Raw genomic sequence first — 21836 nt, forward strand, 5'->3', positions numbered from 1 at the left:
TAATGAAAGTACTTCCTGCAGAATTGCAAAAGGAATGGTTAAGCTCTGTGTATACATGTAAAATACATACATTTTCTCACAAAAGAACGATGAAGGGTTGTATCTAATGATGTCGATTCTAATGAAATACCGTTGAATTCTATCTACCTCAGTTCCATCGGGACAACTGTTTTCTCTAGCAGGAAACCCAATGCGGAAAAAAGAAGCTGGCCCTCCCACTTTGCTTTTTTTCAACAAAAACGCATGGTTTTTGTGTAAAAGTCCGGAAAAATACAAAACGCTTTCATGCACAAATCTTATGAGTACTTATTACGTTACGTAATGAACTCGAATTTCAAATGTGTTTCCCAAACACTGGATTATGCTTACTCGTGCTTGCCTTGCAGTTCTTCTTCTACCGCAGAATGTATTTACTAGCTGCTGATTTCTCATAATCATCGTCATAAAAAGATTTCGTGACAAGTAATAAGAATATTGGCAACTAACGTAATAAAAATTATTTCCACTTTTATTGGCGATTTTGGGATTCGAATCCAGGTTAAAACGATTTCAGTCGCATACCATACAATAATCTAGTAAAAGAAATGCATGAATCGTAATTAAACTCACGCTACATGAAATCTTCGTCACAGATTCTACCGAACATCCAGGTAGAAACCAAACGCAGCTCGAATAGTATCAATCCCGATATTGCAAAATCATAAAGAATTATATTGTCGCCGTTTCCATTAAACTTTTTTTTTCTTGAAGTTTAATTTCAAATTAAAAAGTAGAAAATTAAGAATTGCACCCTGGATTTTAATTCAAAAACCTTTGCCGCTATGCTAATTTCATTAAATTTTTTGGAGAGACACAAAAATTCCACAAATTAAACGTTTCCAATGCATTCCAATAAAAAAATGGAAAACAATTTTTTAAAAGATTATAATTTTATGGAATAGAACCTATGATATTTCTATAAAAAGGAAGAGGTGGTGAAGGAAAGCGTTCCCATGACCCCTTTCAACTTCAATTAGACGCTTCGCGAACGTTGCGGAGTGGTAGACAACATTGTTTCATGGCTAACCTATAATAAGGAGCATCTCTATAATTGAACCAGTAGTGACCCTCTATCGGAAGAAGGTGATGTATGAAAGTGTTTTTACTAGTGGATAATATCTGATATTGTGCGAACTATTAAGTAGTCGTGTACTCCAACTGTGTTCATTAGGGATATTGAAAACTAAGATAGAGTAGTGTCATAAGAGTGTTGTTTATACTTTTCCCTTCGGGGCCCCTGGGTGATAATGAGCAACTCGTGAGCGTTCACACACGGTGACGGGAACTTGATGTTTAAACTGTGGTTTGATTCAATTGACATCACGGTGCCTGAGTCGTGGGTGTAACGGCGACGGAATTATTGTCGTTTCAGGTTCATACGCCTGGTTCCTAAGACCTGCAAGTAAGTAGTCAAACCCCTTCTTCCTCGCGAATGCTACTCATTGTAACCAATAGAGCTCAGCATGTTCCCGCAATTTTTTTACAATATTTTACTAACTATGCACAACCCCTATCTATCACCAAGCAGATAAAAGAGAAAATCATGTATCTCGAAGTATACTAACATCGATATTTCAACTTTTAACTTTCAGTTACAGTACTAGCCGTACTCGCTTTGCATAATATTTTCTCCACAAACTCAGAAGCGACTTGCGCCATCTGCCCGTCGCTTCAAACAAATTTTTTTCGATTTTCCCAGGAAAACGTCTGAACGTGGAGTAGGTTAAGTGTCTTACAGAGAAATGAATAGCTCTTAACAAGGCCTATCGACTTCTGTAAAGTTTTATTTAAAAATAACGTTTCTAATTACCCAACAGGAAAAATTGGGAGATCAGAAGTCATATTTTGCAACATTAGGAACTGGAAAAATCTGTTTAATTGATAACTAATAAAAGCAGTGAAATTTCGGGTGTTGCAGACGTTGTTGCCATCATGGCTGTTTATGGGTTGCTTGTATTCAAGGGCCTCTATCCCTTTATGAGTTGCTATATGTGACCTCTGTTTTCCCAATTTTTCCTGTTGGGTAATTAGAACCGTTTTTTTTCTTTTTCTTTATCTTTTAAAAAATTGTTTTCCACTTTTGTATTGGAATGCATTGATAACTATAAAATAACCCGCACCTTAACCTCGGATGCTATCCAGCACCCGCCCCTCAACCTGGCATGCTATGCATCACCCCGCTACACCAACGAGCTATTAGAAAAGCTGTCTCGCTCGGCTATTTTTAAAGCTTACGGCTTTCGGCTATCCAGCATACGTGCGTATGCTGGATAGCATCCTAGGTTGAGGTGATGGCTTATCAGGTGTAAGGCAAGTTTTTAGTGCCATTATTGTCACCCGCACCTGATAAGCCAGCACCTCAACCTAGCATGCTATCCAGCACCCTCACCTCAACCTCGGGTGTTATCCAGCACCCGCACCTCAACCTGGGTTGCTATGCCTCCCTCCGCTATACCAACGGGCTATTAGAAAAGGTATCGCGAAAGGCTATTTCAAAAGTTATTCGTAAAATCTATGCTGCTGCCTGGCGGGGAATGGAAGAAGCGACGTTATGGAGCTATCAGATAGGAATCTTGATAGCTCGCATAGGGCACTAGCGCCACCTGGCCTCTGGCTACCAAAATAATTGTCATCACCAGAGTACGCTTTGAAAGCGGAACGTTTTCATACAATACGTTTTATTGCACATCCTCTGCTAGGTACAATAGTCTTTTCGATTCGAATTCCCAGTACGTAGCTCCTAAAACATTTAACGTTTTAAATGAAGGTGGGATTGGCGTGATGTCACTGGACGTTGTATTTAAGGTTTGCCTTACTTGTGGATGTACCGTGGAAATTTCTCTACTAGAAGTTCACACTGCAACATGGTATGAACAGCCTTTAATTTCATTCAGAATTCTACCTAAACGTACACATGTTGCAATTCTATGTCCTAATTAGTGTGAAAGCAGTGGAACGTTCTACTTTAACTACTGCTCGGAGACCAAAGCTTGCTGTTGACATTGATTTACTGAAATTGTACTTAGGTAAGTAACATTCATGAAGTAACATATCACAACGTGGATATGATTTTTGTGTTTACGTTCAGACCAGAGAGTCCCTGTTGCAAAGATTGCTGAATTGCTGAAGATCAGCAGAAGAACTTTGTTCCGAGTTTTAAAGGAGACGCATCTTACAGCTAGACCGAATTACACAAAGATAACTAATGAACAACTAGACGCACACCTCACAAATATGTTACGATGCGACCCAACGTTTGGTAATGTTACTTCCTGGATTGGCGGTGAAATAGGACTGAAACGAAATAGGACTGGAGAAATAGGACTGAAACTTTCCAGTCCTATTTCTACCGGAGAAATAGGACTGGGAGAAATAGGACTGACTTTTTAAAACTTTTAGGACAGTCCTATTTCTCCATGCCAGCAGTCCTATTTCTCCTCGGCATCAGTCCTATTTCTCCTTAGAAATAGTCCTATTTATTTTATTTTGTTCCAATAGGAACGATATGCCTCCAATCCGGTAGGCAACATATTGCGTAAGAGCGTCGGCTTATATCCATTTCCCTTTGTAAAAAGTCGATGGTGTTAATTCATAACTTAAATGGTTCACCAAATATTTATCTTTTATCCTATTTTAATTTAAATTGCAGGGGACCATTAAATATGTTATATCTAATATAGTTCATTTAATAAAATACTACAACGGCCACACCAGAAATATTTATTAAATTTTTCTTACTTTTTAGTGCATAAATAACTTTTCCAGTTGCACTCATGTTGTACTTGCTAATACAACTATCAGCAACGAATAACAAGCAAGTCTTACCATATCGGTAGCGCTCTAACCTGTGACACGGGTAGTCCTATGTTCGATTCTCCGTGGTTACATTTCTTCTGAGGTTTTTAATAATTATTCTATGAAAGAATTTTTGGGAGAAAACAATTACTGGTGTTTAGGGTAATACTTCTGAAATGGCAAATAATGGTAGTTCTGACTTCCCAATTTTCACATGCGGTTTCAGCATTTCAGCCAGTCAGTATTTAGATCTTCATGGTGTAGGTTGTCGACGGTGCTTCGAATGTGCCGTGAATGTGCCGTGAATGTGCTGTGAATGTGCTAAACATCTGTTGTTCGTGTCCAGCGGCCTGCCCAGTTCCTGCCCAGCTGCGGATTGTTTCTAAGGAGTCGCAAACCGTAAGTACATTTTCTACTTCACTAGTGCTGGGCCGTACCCGGACACATTGTATCAGGCTCGGAACGGATAGGCAACGGTTCGAGTGCTGGCATTGTTAATTTAAGTGTAAGGGCATTGAGACTTGTCACCTCAATGGGCACAGGTATCGGGATTGGTTTCACAGTGTCGTCGTGAAACCAATTGTCTGACCCAGGTCAGTGGACCTTCAGTTAAATAGATATCTTAGTCGGGACGTAGGCCGACTAGGATTAGAAATATTTACGATAGTTATTTAATTACATCTGCAAATTATGGGTATGCTACCTAACTATACTTCACGTCACTTAATGCTTTTACTTTTTTTATTGTGTTTCAACTGCTTATGTTTTACTAATTTTTTTTTCTTCTTTTTCTCCTTTGTAGGTTTTGCGTGGCAATTTTTTACAGTTTACTCAGGCCGGTTTAACGTTTTTTTATTTCTTAAGTTCTTTTTTTGCCTTTTTCATTAATTTTATTTTTCTTTTTTCATAGGGAGCTCTGATCAACGAATTCTTAAACCGTTCTTCCGGACAATTGAAAGCTTTTGCTTTCTCTTATCACTCGTTTGGTAAATGGTTGGAAGGATTTAAACATGCAAGGTAAATTCATTTATAGTTATATGGAGTACATTGGTATAATTATTGCAATTTTATTTTTTTTAGAACAATCATCTTCTCGGGAATTGTGGCCACGAACCAAAACCATCAATCGGCACATTAGTTGTCGCTTGCACAACAAGTATTATCGTAATAATTCAAGCATAATGTATTACATTACATATTACATTAAAATAAAAAAGTCAATTGAGATTATGTAAGTTTATTTATAAAGTATGTTAATTTGTAAACATTCGTCAAATAAAATACATGTTACAAACAAACAAATGTTATTCAATTATAGACATATCTAGTTCATCCTTAATATTATTTATAGCAACATTAAGGGCATGTGAGGAAACAATAGCGGGAAAAGATGATCTAAGCTCTAAAACTATTTCTTCTAGTAGATCCATTGTAGATAGCTGCAAAAACAATGATAAGTTATAGGGAAACTTTTTTTTTTTGTAAATTTAGAAAACATACCTCATTATTTTGATAGCGCGCCCAAAGCTGGAACAGTACGGAATTCTTAAGTTGGGTCTCTTTCTTCCGGTGAGCCCTTATTTTGTCATGGCAGAGTAGCGTGCTAGTAAGGGAAACTTCTTCGGCCAGTTTCCGCAATATCATTGTCATCTTGTAGAATTTTAAATTAGATCCGCCTGCCAACTACAAACATTTTTGTTATTAATTATTCATTACATATTATTGTTCAAATTTAAATTACCTTGTTCCATTGGTGGTGCATTCCTTCGCAGTCGTTATTGGTACGCGTTAAGATGTTGAAGCATGACCAGTTCTCAGGAGTCCAGAACTTGCCCCGAATCCAATTCCGCTCCATATAATCCATGAGTGCTGAAAGTTCGCTAGGTGCTGAGCTCTTCAACGCGTCAAACACACCAGGAATTTTACCAGCTACAAAAAATTAAAGTTCACAAATGTTATTTATGACAATTAAATATAACATTTGTGTGCTATTTACCTGGAAGATATGCAAGGCATAGCAGGCGAAACACAAAGTCTCGCACTGGATTCGGTCCCTTGTTGTTGTAGAGGGTGGCAAGGTGAAGATCCCGGACCTTTTTCAGAACGGCTTGGCACCAGTGGAAATTGCAGCCAAAGTACTGGCAATCCACAAAGTGCCTGCGGACAGCCGTAAATATAGCACGTTCGAAATCGGTCACGATCCGCTGGACTCTAGGAAGGGGGATTATATCCTATTACAATATAAAATTTATTATTTTTACATAACAAACTATTTGTAAATGAGATAGTATCTATACCTTTATCTTCTCGAAGACAGCGCTATAGTCGGCTGCTCTTCTCCTGGTCATGCAAATCTCTTCTTTCTATTCGCCGCCGGCAACTATCTTCAACTTCCTCGGCTTTAGCACCCATAAATCTTCTTCATCAATTTTATTTCAAAGTCAATATAAATATTAACTTAATCCTTTGGCATACGTCACTTGATGAGTAATGCTATGTCATGCTCGGCCATCCACTTCGGTGGTAGAATCCTCTTCTTGGTAAAGAAGTTGAGGAATTGTTAAAATGTTAAATTACAAATAATTTATTTTTCGCCCATCTACCGTTATCTACCATCTCCTCTCTCATCCATTCTCTTGTATCTCAACAGTTCTTCTTGCTCCTGGTGAGGAACTAGCTTTCATACAGGCGAAGATTCATTAACATTCTTCTACTATTCATAGTAAACTTAACCGCAAATGTTATTAAAAACCTCAGAAGAAATGTAATCACGGAGAATCGAACATAGGACTACCCGTGTCACAGGTTAGAGCGCTACCGATATGGTAAGACTTGCTTTTTATTCGTTGCTAATAGTTGTATGAGCAAGTACAACATGAGTGCAACTGGAAAAGTTATTTATGCACTAAAAAGTAAGAAAAATTTAATAAATATTTCTGGTGTGGCCGTTGTAGTATTTTATTAAATGAACTATATTAGATATAACATAATTAATGGTCCCCTGCAATTTAAATTAAAATAGGATAAAAGATAAATGTTTGGTGAACCATTTAAGTTATGAGTTAACACCATCGGCTTTTTACAAAGAGAAATGGATATAAGCCGACGCTCTTACGCAATATGTTGCCTACCGGATTGGAGGCATATCGTTCCTATTGGAACAAAATAAAATAAAATAAATAGGACTATTTCTAAGGAGAAATAGGACTGATGCCGAGGAGAAATAGGACTGCTGGCATGGAGAAATAGGACTGTCCTAAAAGTTTTGAAAAGTCAGTCCTATTTCTCCCAGTCCTATTTCTCCGGTAGAAATAGGACTGGAAATTTGCAGTCCTATTTCTCCAGTCCTATTTCGTTTTAGTCCTATTTCACCGGCTACCTACTTCCTGTATTTGATTTAAAGTGTCAAACAGAGTCAACAAAACTTCCCAAACAGAGTCAACAGCACCCTAAAAATTTGTGCCAAATTGCGTGTCACTTTGTAATGCATTGTTCGAACACAGGTTTCAGATGTTCAAAGGCTGCACCATTCAAAAAATATTGTTCTCAAGCCAAAACAACTGCGCGCAAGTTATGAGAGAGTTAGGTAAATGGAAAATGCACCTATGATTCAACGGATAAAGCGTCGGGTTTACAAAATAAGAGCTCCACTGGCATTGTGGCATATTGACGTCCACACAAAATGGATCGGTAATTTACTTATTTATTCTCTTATTTGGATAATCGTTTACAGTTTCCTTTAATTTTAGCTATGGGTTCATTATACACGGAGCCATCGATGGTTATTCGCGCTTGATCGCCTATATTTCCTTGGAAAATAAAAAATTTTCTGAAACTGTAATCGGCTTATTTGAGAAAGCAGTCAACGAGTGGCGCTGTCCCGCAAGCATAAGGTAAACATATTTTTGGAATTATTGGAAAATTCTCTGATGAAATACCAATAATTTCTTTATACAATCTAGGTCCGATCATGGCGGTGAAAACGTTCTAGTTGCTGATTTTATGATAAATGCAAGAGGGGTTAATCGAAAGAGTTTTCACACGGGATCATCTGTTCACAATCAGCGTGTTGAACGACTCTGGAGAGATGCAATTGAAAGATGCAACAATACTTTTATGAATATATTTGAGTAACCTCCATCGAGTTGCAAATTTAGTGCTTCTACTATTTCCTTGTCTTACATTATTCTAGGCAGATGGAAACAGATGATATTCTTAACGAAGACTCGGATGTCGACCTTTTTTGCTTCCACATAGTAGGCTATGATTTGATTCAACGCTCGTTAAAAACTTTTCGGGAAGCATGGAACTGTCATCCTATTCGAACCGAAAAGCACCAGGCTCCTATGGAGCTATATATTAAAGGATTAGAGATGTTGAAGGAGGAACACGAAGCTGGAGTTCTTGATAATGAACCTACGGAAACTCATTCAGGTAATTATACTGCAATAATTTTCTGGAAGGCGTTTTTAGTAGTACTTTAAATGTGCCATGTAATGCTGGTTCAGGGGGAAAAACTGAAGGCGCTTTCTGAATGGTCCGATTACGCTGATGCATTTCATAGATGTGTGGTTGACAAGTTCCCAATCAATATTTCGAAAGACCAAGTTTCCTGCTTGGAAGCCGTTATTAATCCGAAATCAGTTGATATTTGGAATCTTCGAAACAAGTTTATCCAACCTAAGGCATGTGTCGTAAGATATCTAAATTTGTGAGTTTGCCTGTTTCACTTCAATACAGAGAAGATCATTTTCAGTGATAAAGCCTTTTGTGTTTTTTTTTTATGGGAACTCATCTGATCCTCATTATGAATGGAATATAAACTTATGCACAAATTTACAGTACTAAATTTCAGTTAGTAGTATTTTAAATCTAGGATGTCAATTGAAGTTTGGTGTTAATTGACTATGTGTCTACCTTGCGTTCGTGTGTTGACCCATTGTGATGAGCGAAATGCTGGGTTTTGACAACGAAAACCTATGATATTTTATGATATTATGTGTGAATGTGAACCTGTGGCTTTATACTTACGTTTTATATGGATCAGGCAGATTCGTCGATATTATTTTTCGTGGCAAATTTTAATTGTTGGGTGATAGGTTAAAGTTAAAGCTGTACAATACGTAACGGTAGTGTTATTTGAATGTTCTGGACATTTACATGGAACGAATGGAGACTACCAAGACTAATTCAATTTTGTCTACATCCCGAATCAACTTCTGTTCCCCCCTTAGTCAACTGTATTAATTTTAACTGGAATGAAATGCAATTAATTAGCATAGACTTACCTGCTCAACGGCATCATTTAGTTTAACAAATCTTGTTATTTACCCGTTTTCGTGTCTAGAAAAAATATTCCCACGCCTAAACGATTGTTTTTTTAACCCCGACGGCCGAATATTTAACGCACGTGTAAGAATATTGTTAAGGGGTGTGAGAGGTTGCGTGATAAGCGTAAAATCTGAATCTTTTTGGGATACCAGTTATTAGGTTTAGGAAAGACGTGAGGGAGTCGAGGACATATTTAAGGAAGGCAGATGTAGTGAAAAAAAACCAATGGTATTGAAAATAAAAATTCGCGTTGGTTGCTTGGCGAGTTGATTGGCTAACTGCTTTCGTGGGAAAAAGGGATAGGGTAGCAGAGGCGAATCTTCAAAACTCAAAACACTTGCGCGAAACGTGAGCAAATTTTCCAGTTGACTTTTTACTTTTCAGTTATTAAGTCGATCTTATTATTGTTACAACAACTTTGGTTTTTAAAGTGGATTTTTAACTGTGAACGAGACGACATATAGTGCACACACGGATTAAAACGGCAACATGGATCGAAAAAAATTGGGGGAAATGTTCAAGAAGTTTTTTAAACAATTGGAGGAGTCGAACGATATAGACGAAGAGAAAGAAAAAGAGGACCAGGATTATGGTAAAAGTTCTACAATTAATTATGAATTGGGCAGTTTTGGTATTATTTTATTCTTCCAACTTGTTCATTTTTTCCAACGCTTTTAGTAAAAAGGTAAACATTTAAAAGCTGTAACAAAATCATCCAACTAGATCCAGGTCCTTTATCATCGTGTTGTAGCTCAACAAAAAGAAACAAGCTTAAAAGGCTTCAAAAGAATCCTCGTAGGGAATCAAAACTTGAAGACGAAAGACGCCACGAACGACGCAAGCTGTTTGATAAAAAAAGAAATGGTTTGATTTTCAAAATGTTGTGTGTTTTGGTGATTCTTAAATTTACATTTACATTTTTAGACAAACACGAATTTGAAAAAAATTTTCGATGTTTGGACAAAAAATGCCCTGTAATGCCTGTTCCTAAACCGACTAATTTAGCAGCATTAGAAAATTCTGGACTATGGGGAAGAACGGTGAAGTTTTTGGACACAGACGACAAACAAACCGTTAAAACTAAAATTGAAACGTAATGTATTAAAACAGTGTACAGACGAGCGAATTGCAATAATAATCTTCTTATTTTTAGCATTTTCCCCAAGCTTGTTGGCGGATTTAAAATGTTAAAATCACAAAAGAATGGAAAAACGTTGTACCTTATCGGCCAAGGTCCAGTTGTGGATGGAAAAGAGTTGAAGGCGGTTTTTGCGAAAAACTTTTATCTATGTCCACTCCAGAAAGACATAGTTATTGCAGACGATTCCTATTCCCAAAGCGAATCGGAAGAAGATGACTGCACGGAAACATGCGTGTATTGCGGTGAAGTTATGCCTATCGAAGTACTGGAAGCGCACACCAATGTTTGCGACAAAGAAATTCGTCAAATGTCCGACGATGAAGCCACCGTCTTGCTGTTTGACGAAGAAGCAGCTGTACTCGATTTCGCTGGTATGTATGAACATTCGGTAGTAATCAGGATCATTTCTTGTCTTTCAGGTTTTATCTATTTACAGGAATGGAAAAAATTCATCTGCACCAAAGTCGGTTTATGGCATATTCAGACGATGCGGCCTATGCTTCTAGGGAACTATGCGGGAACGCCATCGATATATACAGGATGAGCTACATAGAAGACGCCATCAAGATTTTAAAAGATCCCTTCTTTCTGTAAGTTGCAAGTTTTAAAGCATGCATAACTTACCTTATCTCCATTAACTCTGCTAACTGTGCCTCTTTTTAGTTCCAGGATCAAAAGGCCTTTGGTTGTTTCCTCCATTGGTGAGGCCGGAGTAGACGGAGGCGGACTTCGTAGGGAATTCTTGTCTATGATAGTAGACTACGGTAATTCTGTATTTTCTAATAAGGAAACAGATGTTGGTTTAGATTTAGCCGACATAGATGAAATCTATTACATGTTGGGGATTTTCCTTGGTAAAGTTTAATTGCTCCTCCGATTAAGTACACAATTTTTATTAATTTACTTTTCTTCCATGCTTAGGTCTAGCTGTAGTTCAAGTCGGTCTGTGCCCAAAATTTGTGATAGCGGCTTGGAAGGATTTTAACGGGAGCATCAATCGCTACCATCCGTTTATCAGAGGCTTAACGGCCTTACAGCTAAATGAGGTAACAAACCAATAAAACAACTATATTTTACACTCAGCAATAATTTGTTGTATTTCTATATAGCTACTTTGCGACAAACAAGTACAATCAATCTTTATGAACATCCCAGTTACCGTTGCTCTAATAGTGGAGTCATTAGACACCAATCCAGACCCTCTGCTCTTTTGTAGCCAAGAAACGAAGATGTGCCAAGCAATTTCGTACAATTTCTTTATTAAATTCCTAAACAACGTAGCAGATGGAAAAGTTAGTTCTCCGAACTATGGAAAAATCACCTTGGACGACGTTTATCTTTTTTACACCGGATCAAAGATTGTTCCCATTTCTTGGGACAGTTTCCGATACAAGCTGAATTTCAAGATGAACGACGATTGTCACCGGTTCCGGCCTACAGCAAACACCTGTGTTGGATGTGCCTAACTAAATATACCAGTCGTTGAAACGTATAAGGATACGGAAGCTGGATGGATTGATGCAATTTTAGGTATCTCCTTTGGGTTTAGTCGAGTGTAATTTTTTGGCTTGTTCACCTGTTTGTGGTGTCGTATTTCATGGTTTTTTATTCAGAATTCAATCATTTTGTTTCTTTGTAATGTGTAAGGATCGAATGATCTATTCCTTCACTGTCACCAAATGTAAGGTTCGAATGAAGAAATCTATCCCTTCACTGTCACCAAATGTAAGGTTCGAATGAATCCGTTCCTTACTTATAATTATTGGATAACGATGATGAACTGTATTGTTGCACTGTGTTCGAGTATTTTACAAAGACCAAATTGATAATTGACGAAAGGAGACTTACGGAGACAGTCTGACCGAGATGGCAACTGAAGCTTGGAATTAGACTGAAGCTAGAAACACACTGACTGAAAGTTAAAGGTAGACTCGCTGGTGGCTAGAAGTAGACTGACTCAAAGCTTAAAACACACTGCCTGACAATCTGGAAAAAGGGCAACATTTATACAGAGAAGCAAGGTCGTTTAGGATTAGGTGTCCCAACGGGAATAAATATTCTGCGTGTAAATGTAACACCTATGTGAAGAATTGGCAAGTTTGAAGGCCAGAGCCATCGGCAGATGACCTGTTGGCGGAAGAGGGGGGAAAAGGGTTGCAAGCGTGGGAACGAGAGGGGAAGGTAAGGAGTACGGTTGGCCGTTCCTTACAAATGCTTTATCAATAAAGACACTGGTGTGGCAGTCAGAAAGACTGTTTTAACGTCAGACGAACATTTTGGTTGGTTAGTTTTTTCTTGTTGCTTCTTCTCCATCCACTTCTTACATTTGTCATACAAACGGCAACTAGGACGTTTTCACGGCCACGATCGGACCTAAATTGTATTTTAAAAATTACTGATTTTTCATGAAATCTGCACAAGCCATTCCAGAAATAGTTTTAATTTAATCTGGCCGAATACCTCCACTCGCTGACGGCTTTCTTGAATAAAGCAATTACAGTTCCTAAAATTGTTATTTTCGAAGGAAATGTAGGCAGTAATGAAAACACGATCATAAATGAATAAATTACCGATTCATTTTATGGTGGCCCTCAATGTGTCACAATGGCAGTGGAGCTTTAACTTTCTACACCCGATGCTTTATCCATTGAATCATGGGTGCATTTTACGTTTGCCTGATCTCCCATAACTTGCACGCAGTTATTTTTGGTACAGAACAACGTTTGTTGAAATGGTGCAGCACCTGAACATCTGCAAACCAGTGTTCGAACAATGCAGATGTTTTGTTGAGTCTGTTTGATACTGTAATGTAAATACAATAGTTAACGTTACCAATTTGGATTACATCTTAAGACATCTGTGAGATATATTTCTAGTTCTGCATCAGATACCTCTGGTCTAGCTGTAGGATGTGCCCTCTTTAAGACTCGAAACACAGTTTTTCTTCTGATCGTCAGCAATTCAGCAATCTTTTCAACCGAGCGCTCTGGTCTGAACGTAAACACAAAATTTATATCCACATTGTGATTTGATACTTCATGAATGTCACTTACCTAAGTAGGCTACTCTTCCAGTAAATCAATTCGACAGCAAGATTTGGTTTCCGAGCAGTAATTGAGGCAGAACGTCCGACTGCTTTCACACTAATTACAACGTATAACTGCAAAATGTGCATATAAAAACAAAATTCAGATGAAATTATAGGCTGTATACATACCATGTTGCGGTGTAAAGTTGTAGCAGCGAAATTTCAACAAAGCATCCATATGTAAGGCAATCCTTAAATAAGACTTCCAATGACACCACGCCAATGACACCTTTATTAAAAACGATAAATGTTTTAGAAGCTACTTACTGTGATTTCGAATCGAAAAGACTATTGAACCTCGCAGATGATGTGCAATGAAGCGTGACGTATGAAAACGTTCCGCATATCTTTCAGAGCGTACTCTGGCAGAAATAGTTATTTTGGTAGTCAGATACCAGGTGGCGTTTGTGACTTGTACATGCTTTCAAAATTCCGATCTCATAGCTCCAATACACGGCTTTTCCCATTCCCCGCCAGGCGGCAGCATAGTTTTTACGAATAGCTTTTGAAATAGCCGAGCAAGATAGCTTTTCTAATAGCCTGTTGGTATAGCGGGGTGAGGCATAGCATACCAGGTTGAGGGGCGGGTGCTGGATAACACCCGAGGTTGAGGTGCGGGTGCCCGATAGCATCCCAGGTTGAGGTGCTGGCTTATAAGGTGCGGGTGATCATAATGGCACTAAAAACTTGTCATATCAGGTGCGGGGGACAATAATGGCACTAAAAACTTGCCATAGTTAAGAGGTGCGGCGCTCAAAATTTGCCCCATCGCACATTTTGCCTTCTGCCGTCTGCTGTCTGCTATATATATATACGATGGTTGCCTAGGGAACGATACTTGTGCATGACTTGTAGTTTTTGAAACCGTCGACTGCAAAAATGCTGACAATTAGAAGATAGTTACCACTTCGACCGTTCGGTGGCGCTGCTTTTCGTGGTGTTTGAGCGGGCACTCATCGCACATTTTTTTTTGGAGCGTAGCGCCAATCACGCTCAAATACCGTTAAGCGGCTCGGCCGCTTAAAAATTTAAGCGGAGCGCAAATTCGCTCAAATTTTGTGCGCGCTCACGGCAAGTCTCATATTATCCAACCATATAATTTATAGTTTAAGCACGCAAATACGCAATCATTCTCATTACATTAAAATTTAATTAATCATTCATTTAATTGATATTTTCGCAAATTTAAAAGTATATTTGCATCGTCTTAAAAAATGAAATAGAGCAAAATAATGTTTCGTTATATTTTCATTAAAGAGAGTTATTGATTTAAGAAATTATATATTTACATGGCTAGAAAATGTAAAGTTACATTTAGAGAATTAACTAAAAAAACTGACCGGCAGATGACGACTGCAGTAAAAAAAAACATTTTTTTTTTTTTGGATGGGGAGGGAGTAGAACGGATTGCCATTATACAAGAGGAAACCTGTATCTGTGAATTATCTCTTAAATAACGCAGTATGATTTAGAGATAAATAAAATATATAATACTATTAACAAAAGAAAATAATACTTTTTTTTGTATAGGTAAATTTATTTGCCTGTTAAGTGGGTATTGAATTATTTTTGAAAGTTATGTCCTCTACAGGAGTCACGTTCAATGAGGGAAGGACACAAACCGTAGTATGTACATATACATATATTAGTAATAATAACATGTATAGTAATGCATGTGGTAGAGTCTGTACATACATAATATTAACAGTATGTATGAATTACATATTAAACATGCATTGATTATATGGATAGCATATGTATAACAGACTACATATAGTTAATCAAAATAGTATAGATATATGTATCTTGTAGAGTACCATACATGTCTTTCTTATAGTACTTATCTTTAAATTCTATATGTCAACTAAATTTGATTCAAGTAACTTAATAATGTATAGATGTAACTCTCAATATACCATAACACAGATAAAGAAATAACTGAAGTATGAAGACATTACCTGCGCCGTAAATATAAGGAGAATAGCTCATTCAATAGCTGTCAATATTTTGACATCAGGATAAGCATCAGTGCCAACATTGTCAGTCTTCTTGGAACTCATCCTTCAGAATTTCGTTATAAGCTTCAATACTGGGTGACGGAAGTTGATGGCCGAGAGTCACCATTCAAATACATCACTCTTCTGTGTACATTTTTTGCAGTCAGGCCACTTAAAAGTAATTTTTAACAATGTAAGATACTTTTGCAGTCTTAATTTTTCTTTATACTTGCCTTAACCAGTTTGGGCAACAAATAGTCAATCCTATCCTCTCTGTAATTTTCTTTTTGAACACTAATATTAACTACACTAATAAAGTCTAAACGAGACACTATTAAACATTAATAAGTATAATTGAGAAATCATAATAAATCATTAATCGCATAAGGAGCTACAATTTTACCTTTTACAGAAAGGGCAGTTGAAAAACAGATAACAACCGAAAACAATAACATTTTTTTAAAATTATAGTCTGCTAATATCGTTTTCCACGATATACCAGAAAAACTCATCTATTCCACACTGTTAAGTTCCTCGCCTTATGGGTGAGAAGTCATTCCATGATCGTTTTCCACGATATACCAGCAGACGTTACGCGTACATAATTTACCGGGCCCGTAGAGCCGCAGAATACAATACTTTGTATTTCACAATACTGCGTCCAAATGTGACGTCCTGACGCGAGCCTGCCATGCGTTCAAGGCGTTTAAAAAAAAGTAGAATTTAATTAAAAAGGCCCTCATGTTTTTGGCTTAAAATTTCTAAAATCATGTTTAAAAATGATAAAATTTTCATGTGAAACTGAGACAACTAAAGAAAAAATCGATTCGATCACTGACGTAGGTTACTCTGTTCAGAAATTCCGCTTAGAAACCATTTTTAAATGCTACACATTTCCAGGAGAAAGAACGTAATCAAATTAAACAAACGTAATCTATCGGAGTAATTCTTGAATAGATATTCTATTTTTGCTAATACTACAATGAATCAGCGGGAATTCAGAATTTCGCCACAGTACTAGTAGCCTGACGAAAAAACTCGATTCTGCCAACTTTAGCACTTAATTCTAGATGGCGTTGCAAGTTTGCCTTGGTAAATTCACCTTGCCAGCAACTATCGATCAGTCTGTCTATCGCACGGCACGTAGCTGCTTAAAAGAAAGATCGACTGAAGTTAATCGATAGCTAGCAAGCTAAGAGTAACGAAGCAACGAGTTCCCTTTTATCGCTCGTACAACTCAGTTGGTGCAGCTCAGCCAGCGAGGCATTTTCCGCTACACTTCGGCACCCACTCACTCACGTAAGTTCCAGAAACTTGAATATGGTTACATTTAAGCGAGAAACAGAGGACTAAAATGTGAAAACGTGGCGTTTGACGTTTAATGAAGAATTAGATCGACAAAAACCGTTAGTTAACCCTCAATCCGTAACCGGTGATGAGGTTGGGCGTCCATAGAGTAGAATGTTCTTAGCTTGTGAGAGGCGCCATCTTTGCTCCCTACGCGACAGCTCGCGCAACCCATCCCACATTCCTTTTCTTCAAAGTTTTTACGTGTATCTTCATGCAGCCATTTTCTCTTCTGTAGAGAAGAGGTGCGTAGATGATAGAAATATAGATTCCAATTGTTCGCAAGTGTGAAATTCATATATTTCCATTTCGTTTTTTATCCTCTATCTGTGGCTCCTGTCAATCAGTAGGAAGTAAAGTATGTCTGTGTGGCTTCTCCTGTTCAAGGCCAACACTAAACTTATTAATGCAAAAATTTTAGCCTTTTGCTGCGTTGAGACGCACACGAGGCCTCTCAACTTGCAATCAGGAGGGTGGGTTCGGACGCTCCCGCGTGATTCATGCTTAAGGTCAGGGAGGGTGTGGTGTTATTCAATGGTGGTCGACGTTTGCTTTTTTTTTCTCGTTTTCATCATAGAACATTAGTTCTCCTGCCAAACCAAGAAACTAGTAGTTAGGTTTTCCATTGAACTCCTACCGGCTATCTAACTGGTTGTAAAGTTGTATGATAATGTAATCTTGGTTTATTTCTTTTTGATGCAGGTATTATAAATTAACAGAAGAATGAGCATGGACAAGGAAGAATTGGTGCAGCGAGCCAAGCTGGCCGAACAGGCCGAGCGTTACGATGACATGGCGGCGGCTATGAAATCGGTGACGGAGACGGGCGTTGAGCTGTCCAATGAGGAACGGAACCTGTTGTCTGTGGCCTACAAGAATGTAGTGGGTGCCCGGCGGAGTTCTTGGCGAGTCATTTCGTCTATCGAACAAAAAACCGAGGGCTCTGAGAGGAAGCAGCAAATGGCCAAGGAATACAGAGAAAAAGTTGAAAAGGAACTCCGCGAAATCTGCTACGATGTTTTGGTAAATATAATCGAACAAGTCTCAAACGTTTTAAAGCTCAAAGTGTTTCATCTTGTGTTTAACACAAACAGACCTTTTGGATTTTTCTTAAATTGTCCACTGACTTTGGAAATTTTCTGAACATGTGTATCCTTCTTAGTCGATGAAGGTCGCATAAGTCTAGACGGTTGGCATCATTGTCGTAACTTCAAGGTCTTATTCAAAGATGGCCATGTGCTGATGTGTCTAGGGTTAAGCAAACCTGGTCGTATCAATTCCCATATAGTCGTAATGGCAGAACCTGCGCACATAGGAAGTAGTGCCAGTCACCTCCCCCTTCTGCGTATGTATTGATCTTCTTGTATCATGGGGTCGCCTTCCTTTTCAGTCTTTTCTTCTTATTTCCTTTTTTTATTTTCTTGAACTCGGCCTCGCGATGCAGGGGTGTTACCTAGCAACACATTTCGTTCTTGGTCGATATCATTTTATTGTCGACAATCTTTGCTGTCTGCGTTTAATCAACTTGTATATGATGTAGTTGTCTACTAGAAATAGCACTTAATCTAATGACTTGTTACATTTTGTTTAATTTTATTGTAGGGTCTGCTCGACAAATTCCTGATCCCTAAAGCCAGCAACCCCGAATCCAAAGTCTTCTATCTGAAGATGAAGGGGGACTACTACCGATATTTGGCCGAAGTTGCGACCGGAGATACCAGAAACGGTAAGGATTGTTGGGTGCCAATTTGGATGGGATGGAACCACGTTGTCGTATCAACGAGTAGCAAAGTATGGGGAGTACAAGTGAAATCGATTCGTCAGCCAACTACCTTCAGTTCCTTTTTTTTTTTTTTTTTTTCTCCCGCCTTCTACACATTTAACGGAATGAATATTTAGCTGATTTGTCCACTTTTAAAACTAAATTTTTTCGGCATACTTATTACTTGTTATAGATTATCTATTACAAAATATTGAGTTTAGCCTCTAGTAGAGCTTCGCAGACTTCCGTGATTGCTGTATACGTCCTGGCTTCGTGCCATCACGAATTGGGACGCCGGCTTCCTGCAAGCGGTTTAAATTTGTCGTACATTTTGGGCATGTTAGCAAGGGAGGGCTTTGTTGAACAGAGTGCAATCTCGACGTATGCAGAGCCATCTGTGAAGACGCTACGGTAGCTGGGAGGGGCTGTTACATTGCGCAGTCGATCAAACCGAAACAGGGTTATAACTATCAAAATTCACTTTGTTTGTTGAAACCTGTAGCTGTTGTCGACGATTCTCAAAAGGCTTACCAAGATGCGTTCGAAATCAGCAAGGCCAAAATGCAGCCAACGCATCCAATCCGGCTGGGTTTGGCTCTCAACTTCTCGGTCTTCTATTACGAGATTCTGAATTCACCTGAGAAAGCCTGCCAACTCGCCAAACAGGTCCGTTTGTACTCGACCCGCTTACTAATTTTCGTTCTTTTTGTTTCTTTTTTTTTCCTTTCCCGTTACTCCTGTGCATTTGTTCCTGATCCTTGTTTTTTCTCCATTTCACACCTACGATTGTACTCTTCATTTCATTCGCCAACCCGTACCGTACATTCCCTAAACTCTGTCCTCCTCAAAGGCGTAGTGGACGACTCGCAGCGATCATACCAAGAAGCGTTTGAAGTGGCCCGCTCCAAGATGCAGCCAACCCACCCCATCCGGCTGGGTTTGGCCCTCAACTTTTCCGTGTTCTACTATGAGATCCTGAATTCACCCGATCGGGCTTGTCATCTGGCCAAGCAGGTTTGCAAGTTGAAGCCAAAAAGTCCTCTCCTTACTGCCGAGTTATGTGCATGGTCTCCTCGTCAACAACATCGACAAGATCATCTGCGACCGAGTCGTTCGCCGCCTGTTCCCTTTATTCCATTCCATTTCTTCCTCTTCCCATTTTGTTTTTTTGCTATCGGTTTGCGGTAGTTCTATACTAGTTTTCCCTTGTTTTTTGCATGCCAGACATTTGATGGATCATCTTACTCAGTTTCTAACTTTCTTTCTTTGAATAGGCCTTCGATGACGCCATAGCTGAGCTGGATACGTTGAACGAGGATTCGTACAAGGACTCCACGTTGATCATGCAGCTGCTGCGCGACAACTTAACCCTGTGGACTTCCGATGCTCAGGGAGATGGTGATGAACAGCCCGAGGCTGAGAACAATTAGGAGAGACAAAAATCCCCGCCCCGCCTGTTTCTATTATCTTTCTCTAGAAATCCTTCTCCCATGGTCTTGATTATTTTTTTTTTTTTTTTCTCCCCTCTTTCATCTACCAACATCCAATTCTTCTGCTTGCGCTACTACATTTGCCGCTACTTTTACAGTTTATTATTATTATTATTATTTGGTCATTCGAATCAAAAACACATACACAAGACGAGGAGTGTCTGCTAACAGCATCCCATCCGAACAAGTCTGCGAGCCGTGGCGGACGAGTCCATCCAAACAAATTCTTTTGGTTTTCAAAGTTTGGTTCCTCCCGAACTCTCAATGCCCCACTCTCCTCCGATTCGCCTGTAATTGCGAGAGTGTGTCGTAGTCAGAAGGACTTGGAAGAGTTTCATCCTACATCAATACCACTTTTTTTCCTCTCCCTCCCTCCTCCTTATTCAACTTACTGCAGAGATCACATCTTGTGCCGCTGTGCGACTTGTGTGTTGTAATTTTGTTGATATGCACACTTTCTGTTGAACTTTCTTCCCATTTTTTTCAGTGTTCCATTTTTTGTAAACGAAAAAAAAAGAAAGGTATTCCCAGTATCTCCCCACGCCCCTCAATCAAGTAACAGACTCACTCAAACTTACCTTTATCTGTCTTCTTCCAAACCTTTTCCTTTTGCAAAGTGTATGTGTAATCACGTCTTTGAAAAAAATAATGAAAGGCGCGCATTAAATCGCTCCTTCCGATAATAGTCGAAGGCCAAATGATTGGGAAGTATTGATTAAGTTTTGCGTCACATTTTGTGATTTTTAAACCACTAGATTCGTCCGATTAGTATTTCAGGACATTGAAACAGAAAAAATAATCCATTTTCAGAAGTATTTCTCCTTCAACCGTTGTTTTTTTTTTTTTTTTTGCATAACTTCATATTCAATACTCGATTCCTTTTGTAATGATTTGTAAGTTTTTACGTCTTTGGCGGAAAAAAAAATTGTCACAAATCAGGATATGCCAATTGTTCGCACTTCACATCGGTAACAAGATTACTTGTAATTCTTATCATGGCACGGAAGTTGGTTTTGGCCAACTTGGGTACCCATGCCATACTTTCTGCTAGATACCTCAGTTGGAACTAGTGGAAATGAGCGTATTACAAGTTGTGTACGGGGAAAAGATATTTATCGGCATTTTATTGTCGAAGTGAAGTTATGAATACCATATTAAGCAATTGCGTAGACAACGGAACTATCAACTCTTAATTGTAGCTCCTCCAATAAAATTGACCTCCGGTAACCGGCATAAGAGGTGCGTTTCCGGCATTGTTCGGTCTGGCAGAACCAACTAATTTTCCATAAAGCAAACATGTGTAGCCCAGTCGAAGAAGTGCTCTTCGTTGTCGACTTGCTGAAAGTGTACGCAGCTGTAAGCAAGTTGTTTAACCGATTACCATATAGCATTGGATATATGGCCTGACCAACTCGAATGCCAGCTCATCCGTTATCTAACGACCGCTGAAGTAATTGGTCGGCCCACAAATTGGACCTTTTCAAATGCCGAGTACGTATTTAGTTTGACATTTTGGTTACAAGATAAGTAATTCGCTGTTTGTCACATAATCGCCTCTGACGACATAGGCTTTGTCCTCGACTAAATAAACACAAGTTAGCCTTGTACTTGACTTTGCTCTGATGGAGGAGTTGATTCAAACAGAAAATCTGTGAAGTTCAAACTTCGCCTTTATATTTATATCCAAGGACAAAAAACGTCGAGAACAAATCACAGTTAGAAACGTAGCCTTTCTGTTGGGTCTCTAAGACGCGTTCTGAATTGACTTTGCTTCACAATTCTTTTCTTGGTATCATCGTTCTCGAAGGTATTTTCTGAGAAGGTAACGTCTATCGAAATAGAAAAG

At 38.7% G+C, this 21836-nt stretch overlaps 1 protein-coding gene and 1 long non-coding RNA gene across 5 annotated transcripts in view; both read left to right on the forward strand.

Moving 5' to 3' along the window:
- Positions 1-20675, forward strand: part of LOC130687377 (14-3-3 protein zeta) — an 84561-nt gene extending 63886 nt beyond the window's left edge. For 2 of the 4 annotated variants that reach the window (XM_057510525.2, XM_059495091.1), the window contains exons 2-5: positions 17441-17761; positions 18341-18464; positions 19003-19166; positions 19775-20675. In XM_057510525.2, the coding sequence (XP_057366508.1) occupies positions 17462-17761; positions 18341-18464; positions 19003-19166; positions 19775-19930 (744 nt within the window). In that variant the 5' untranslated portion in view covers positions 17441-17461 and the 3' untranslated portion in view covers positions 19931-20675. Of the gene's footprint in view, positions 1-17440; positions 17762-18340; positions 18465-19002; positions 19167-19350; positions 19515-19774 lie in introns of those variants that run through there. The other 2 variants (XM_057510526.2, XM_059495092.1) reach the window with 2 other exon arrangements.
- LOC132087952 (uncharacterized) lies at positions 4708-5059 on the forward strand. The gene is made up of 2 exons (XR_009420942.1): positions 4708-4851; positions 4915-5059. It is a non-coding gene; the product is annotated as an uncharacterized LOC132087952 (long non-coding RNA).
- Positions 20676-21836: the final 1161 nt, after the last annotated feature.

The sequence above is a fragment of the Daphnia carinata genome, chromosome 4, assembly GCF_022539665.2.
Source record: "Daphnia carinata strain CSIRO-1 chromosome 4, CSIRO_AGI_Dcar_HiC_V3, whole genome shotgun sequence".
In the NCBI taxonomy this organism is placed as follows: domain Eukaryota; kingdom Metazoa; phylum Arthropoda; class Branchiopoda; order Diplostraca; family Daphniidae; genus Daphnia; species Daphnia carinata.